The sequence below is a fragment of the Carlito syrichta genome, unplaced genomic scaffold (assembly GCF_000164805.1).
Source record: "Carlito syrichta isolate Samal-C Ts95f unplaced genomic scaffold, Tarsius_syrichta-2.0.1 Scaffold307764, whole genome shotgun sequence".
Lineage (NCBI taxonomy): Eukaryota > Metazoa > Chordata > Mammalia > Primates > Tarsiidae > Carlito > Carlito syrichta.
In genome coordinates, this window is record NW_007251860.1 from 740,077 (window position 1) to 746,149 (window position 6,073).

At 41.6% G+C, this 6,073-nt stretch overlaps 1 protein-coding gene across 2 annotated transcripts in view; it reads left to right on the plus strand.

Annotated features, from left to right (window-relative positions):
- The window catches only part of CA5B (carbonic anhydrase 5B), a 55,546-nt gene that overhangs the window by 21,949 nt on the left and 27,524 nt on the right, over positions 1 to 6,073 (plus strand). The window contains exon 3 of one of the 2 annotated variants that reach the window (XM_021715823.1): positions 2,984 to 3,176. In XM_021715823.1, the coding sequence (XP_021571498.1) occupies positions 3,035 to 3,176 (142 nt within the window). In that variant the 5' untranslated portion in view covers positions 2,984 to 3,034. Of the gene's footprint in view, positions 1 to 2,981; positions 3,177 to 6,073 lie in introns of both variants that reach the window. The other variant, XM_008064622.2, reaches the window with a different exon arrangement.

Genomic DNA, 6,073 nt, shown 5'->3' on the forward strand with positions numbered 1-6,073 from the left:
CTGTAAGTGAAATGTGTCAAAGTCAAAACAGAAATGTAGAGATGAACCTCTAACATTTTATTTGCAAAGCAAGAATTACAATTCGGGGCATACACACAGACCAGGTGGTCTTTGGTATGTCCGAAGAACAAAGAGAAGGTTGGAGGTTTTAGAAAAAGGAGAAATATTATGTATTGTTTGGAAAGAAAGTTCATTGGCACTAGTGTTGGGAAGCTGGCAAGCTCTGATTGTGAGTGACAGTGGTGAGTAAAACTAGGTTGTTTTAGCAGCTGAGCTTGTGGCACATTTAATTCTTGGAGCAGGTGCTATGTGCCCCCTGTGCTTTTTTCCCCTGGGCCCTTGCCTCTGATTTACTTGGGTATGACAAGAGTGACCCGATTTGTTTCACAAATATGTCTTTAGGGTCCCTCAACTTCTCTTTTTGTGCCTTTTGGCATCCGCTACTCACAGCATGACCATACTGCTGAGAGTCACCCTTTTGGCAGGAGAAGGCAAAATCTGAGGCAGCTCCAATGCCCTGCTGTGAACTGGTTTGCTGTATGTTTCTCTTGTTCATATTTTGTAAAATATAAGCATTATTAAGGTAAAATGCACATAACATAAATTAACCTTTTTTTATTTTAAATTTTATTTTATTTTATTTTTATTTTTTTGAGTTGGAGTCTCACTCTGTCGCCCAGACTGGAGTGCAGTGGCCGCTCCTGGCCACCGCAGCCTCTACCTGCTGAGCTCCGGCTATCCTTCCACCTCAACCTTCCAAGTAGCTGGAACTACAGGCGCACACTACCACGCCCAGCTGATTTTTTGATTTATTGTAGAGATGAGGTCTCGCCAAGTTGCCCAGGCGGGTCTTGAACCCGCGGGCTCAGGCAATCCACTCACCTCAGCCTCCCAAAGGCGCGGGATTACAGGCTGAGCCACTGAGCCCGGCAAATTAACCTTTTTAAAGTGTACAATTCAGTGGCATTTAGAACATTCCCAGTGTTGTGCAACTGCCACCTCTATGTATTTGCAAAACTTTTACATCACCACCCCCCAACAAAACCTCATGCCCACTAAGGAAAATTCCCCATTTCCCCCCTTCCTCAACCCCTAGCAACCACAAATCTGTTTTCTGGCTCTGTAGATTTCCCTGTGCTGAGTATTTCACATGAATGGGAACTTACAATATGTGACCTTTTTATGTGACTTCTTTCACTTAGCACCATGTTTTCAAGGTTCGTTCACATTATGGCATATGCTAATACTTCATTCCTTTGTATGACCTTGGTCATCTTTGCATCACAGCACCCAACACAGTGCCTGAAGCAAAGGGAATGACAATAAATGCTTCTTGACAGAATCCCAGTCCTGTGAGATTAGATGAGGTTCATATTCCAGAAGGCTCCTCTTTTAAATCAGGAAGGACTTTTGGGGTCCTTGGGATCTTACAGGTAGGGATATGAGACCCTCCTCTTAAAGGATAAGCACTTGAAAGTGTTTCAAAAATAAATAACCCTACAAATAGGTGATGGTGCTGTTTGAGAAAAGGAAAGACCCCTAGTACTGTCCCAGAACATGCTGGCAGTCATGGCACAGTTCTTGCTTCTTGAAATTGGGATCAACATCTCTATCACCAAGGAAGCCTACTCAGGGCATTCAACTAGTACTCCTCAAACACCCATCATAAGCTAGGCCCTGTGTCCCTAAGAGATGCAGCTCTGACTGAAACAGACATGGTTCCTAAGACCATGAAGCTTAGATGCTGGGGAGGATGACCTCATAAAGTACATTCCTGATCAGGTATTAATTCAATCATTGCAGTAAGTGCTGTGACCAGGAAGAGGGTGCTGGGATGACATACTGCCGAGAGCACATGGTGAGGGGGAGCTTTGAGGAAGAGACGCCAATGTCAGTCACCTGAAGGAGGGGTAGGGACTCACCAGACAGACATACGGAGAGTCGAGGGAAGAAAAAGCATCTGCACAGGAGGTGGAAGAACTAAAACCCACAGGCAGGAGCACAAGTGGTCATGAGGCCAAGAGCTTTGCAGGGCCAGGGCATGTGGCTTTACAACCACATGTCATGGTTGCTCAAATGGCAGTCGGAACAGTCCTCTGAACGCACCTCAAGCAGTCACACTTTAGTGAGTGAAAATCTATAGTGGAATGAATGTGTAAACAAGAAAAAAATGGTTTTGTCATTTCACAACATGTTTATTCACTTGGTTCATGGATAGGAGTCATCAGGGAAAGTGGATAAAGCAATGTTGAAGGGAGGAGTATTCAGAGTTAATTTTACCGTAATTTCAGAACTCCATAGTGAATGCCTTGAAATGCATCATCTTCTGAGACTTTCACTGTGAACATGTGAGAGGTAGAGAGTTTAGGGTTAACCTTGTCCATTTTTCCCAAGGGCCATGGTGTTACACCCAAAACTAGCAAAGAATCACAGATTATTTTTAAGCTTAGATTTCAAAACTGCCCATGACTATTTTGGCAAGATGTATCTTGGGTTTTTTTTTTTTTTCTTTTTTAAGCAATCCAGATACAGATGATTGTTTTTATTCAGGCTGCCTGGAGGGACCGTTAAATTTGGGGCTCTTCCTACATGTAAACACCATGCTGAATAATTAATTGAGATTTCAGGGAGCAAATTTTTTTAATTTTAAGAAACTACTTTAGTGAGTTAGTTAGTTAGTTAGTTTGTTTGTTTTTTCATTCCTGTGGGTAAAGAGAATATTTTCTGTCAACCTCTAATACTTGCTAACCCAGAGGGAAAGGCAAAGCACATGAGTCAGTCCTCAGGACTTCCCTGCCCTCCATAGAGGGGACCAATGAGTTTAAGGCACCAGAGTGAATAAACTGTTGACTCTCATTTGCCCTTCCCCCCATCTCAGGGTGTGTACTATGAGTCTGAATGTTGTCCTACTTAGAAGTTTCACCATGATCTTAAAGTCTCCATTGTTTATAGCTTTTCTTCTTCTTCCTTCTTCCCTCTAGAGTATTAGGTTCTTGCAAGTTATTTGGGAATTGATCAAGATTTCAAGCTAAAGATGATGGTGATGAACAGCCTGAGGGGCATTCTTCAAGTGTCTCCATGCAAATTGCTGTGGAGAAAGTTCCAGATTCAGAGGTCTATGCCAGCAAGGCCTTGCAGCCTCTATACTTGCACATACAAAACCCGGAACCGAGCCTGTGAGTACACCACTTCCTTAAAGAGAGCAAAAACAGCTTTAGCTTGGGTGGTACTGTCTCTAAAAAAAAAAAAAGAAAAGAGAGCAAGCAAAAAGGCTTGTTGGTTTTATAACCATCACATGTGTTAAACATTTGTAGCTATGCTATCATTGGCATTCAGTGTGGGATTATATGCCTTATGAACTGTAAGAATAACTGTTTCTCTGTTGATTCATTAAAATAAATGTGAAACATTCTTTCTCTTTTTTGGGAACATTCTTTCTTGACTAATTTTGACATGTTAAAATGACATTATGCAAAAACTGAACAAGAGAAATGTCCAGTTTTAAATATTTTGGAAACTGTTCACTATTGTTTCTTCTTAACAATTGTCTTTTTACTAAGGTTGGTCCACAGACTGCAAGTTATTTCTGTGAGTCTTAAGTTTCTGGAAGTTGCATATGAATGTTTGAAAGCAGTTCAGTAGCTTCAGGCCCCATAATATTCTGCCCAGAGTTAGGGATTGCAGTTAATTCTAGCTCATCAGTTTGTAAGTGTGTGTTCTGCTGTAAACACAGGAAATCAAGTGAGGCAGCAGATGGTTTTCTTCAAACCTTTCCCATCTCAGTCCCCTCTTGGAAATACAGGGTGCTGTCCTTGTCCAGATGTTGCAGGGATTCTCCACTGCACCACTATGGGCATAGGGGATGGATGGTTCTTTGTTGTTGGGGACTGTCCTGTACACAGTAGGGTGTTTAACAGCATCCCCTGGCCTCAGCTTACTAGATGCAAGTAGCATCCTCACGAAGTTATAACAACCAAAAATGTCTATAGACATTGCAAACAAGCTGTGGGCAACAAAACTGCCCCCTGCTTAAGAATGATTGAGAGTATGGGAGAAGATAATGTATTTGTGGAGAGATAAGTTTGAGTTTATATCATTAAAGAGGAATTATTCATATTTTCCATTATTTAAGAGATGTAGACAGAGTTTTCAAATGCTGGACTGCATAGAAGGCTAGGGCTCTCCACTTTTTGTGTTTACTGTCTTTGACCCCATATGCACATAGTAAAAATGACGGGTAAGAGTAGAATGCTTATAAGCTAGTAATGCTCATCTAGCTAAAGGGCTTAAAACTGCTCCATAAATATATTTTTATTGTAAGTTTATTTTGTTTCCTTCAACATTGACTGTTCTTTTTAAAATAAGCTGACCAGAGGCATAATAACTTTCTGGTTGCTGGGTGTGGCTTCCTACAAGCATGCCCACATCCTACCAGAACTGGCTTATTCCCAACACTGGCACTTTGTGGTCTGAGGTTTACATTGGAAAATATTAGTCATACTTACCTAGTTACTAAAGTTTTACTTTTAAAAAAACCCAGAAAATTGAAATTAAACATCTAAAATCTAGTATACTTATATCGGTAGTTTCCTGCTTTTAGTACTGACAAATAGTTTAGTACTGACAAATAGTTTCCTGCTTTTAGTACTGACAAAAACCAAACAGTAGTGACTTGGGGAATGACAGCTTCACTTAATGAATTCCCCACATCATATGGCATGTTCTTGTTTCTAAGTTATTAGAAAAAACAAGTGGCAGTTGCCATGTGATTTTGTTTGTGACATATTACATCGTCTGACCTGTTTTCTTTCTTTCTTTCTTTCTTTCTTTTCTTTTTTTTATTGGAGTTGGAGTCTCACTCTGTCGCCCAGACTGGAGTGCAGTGGCTGCTCCCGGCCACCGCAGCCTCGACCTGCTGGGCTCCGGCGATCCTTCCGCCTCAGCCTTCCAGGTAGCTGGAACTACAGGCACATGCTACCATGCCCGGCTAATTTTTTGATTTATTGTAGTGATGAGGTCTCACCAAGTTGACCAGGCTGGTCCCAAACTCGCTCTGACCTGTTTTCACCAGGTGAATGGTCTTTGCTGCCCTGGGCCACTGAGCGTGTCCTATTCCAATATTCCAGATCCTCATCTGATCAACTGGAAAGACAATACTCATTGTTTCTGGCAGCTCAGTGCCCCGGTGGAAGATCCAGCATACACTTGGGACCAAGAATGACCCAAAATGGTCAAGGGTTCGAAACTCAATGTTGGCAGCTACTTCTAGTAAGACAGTTGTTATCATCGTCACCATCTTTGTCATCATCATAGACTCAGTGCCTGCCTCAGATGTTTAACTGACCATTTTTAAGTTGAGGTGAAGCAGAATGAGGAGTGAAGGAAAGTAGGAGTTTGTGGCAAGTTCAGAAAGCAGCAGGACTTGTGTTCTGTGCTTGTGTCTTTGCGCCCCACTCTCCCAACGGGTAATCATTGGCTGTCAACTTAGATTGCTGTTTGCTCTTATCTCAAGTAGCAGACAGTAACTGTTGATAGTCTTAACTTTGGGGACTTGTAATATAATTGAATAAAATAAGAGTCCAAACCTATTACCCAAGATGAAAATAAAACCAATTTCACTTAGTGTATAATTCAGTGAAATGTAGGCTAGTTGTCACATACAAAGATTTGGGCATGGGATCGTAGACCATAGGAAAATTAATTTAATACTACTTTTTTTTTTTTGAGTCGTAGTCTTATTGAGCTGGGTTCAGGTGATCCTGCCACTTCAGCCTTCCAAGTAGCTGGAACCACAGGTTTGTGCCACCATGCCCAGCTGACTTTTTGATTTATTGTAGAAATGAGGTCTTGACATGTTGCCCAGGCTGGTCTTAAGCCCGTGAGCTCAGACAATACACTCACCTTCGTCTCCCAAAGTGCTGGGATTATAGGCGTGAGCCACCACGCCTGGCCTAATTTAATTAGTTCTTAATTTAATTAAACATAAAAAATATCATCTGAAACGGAAATGATACAGATTTGTTATTCCAGTGATTCTTTTTTTTTTTGGAGTTGGAGTCTCACTCTGTCGCCC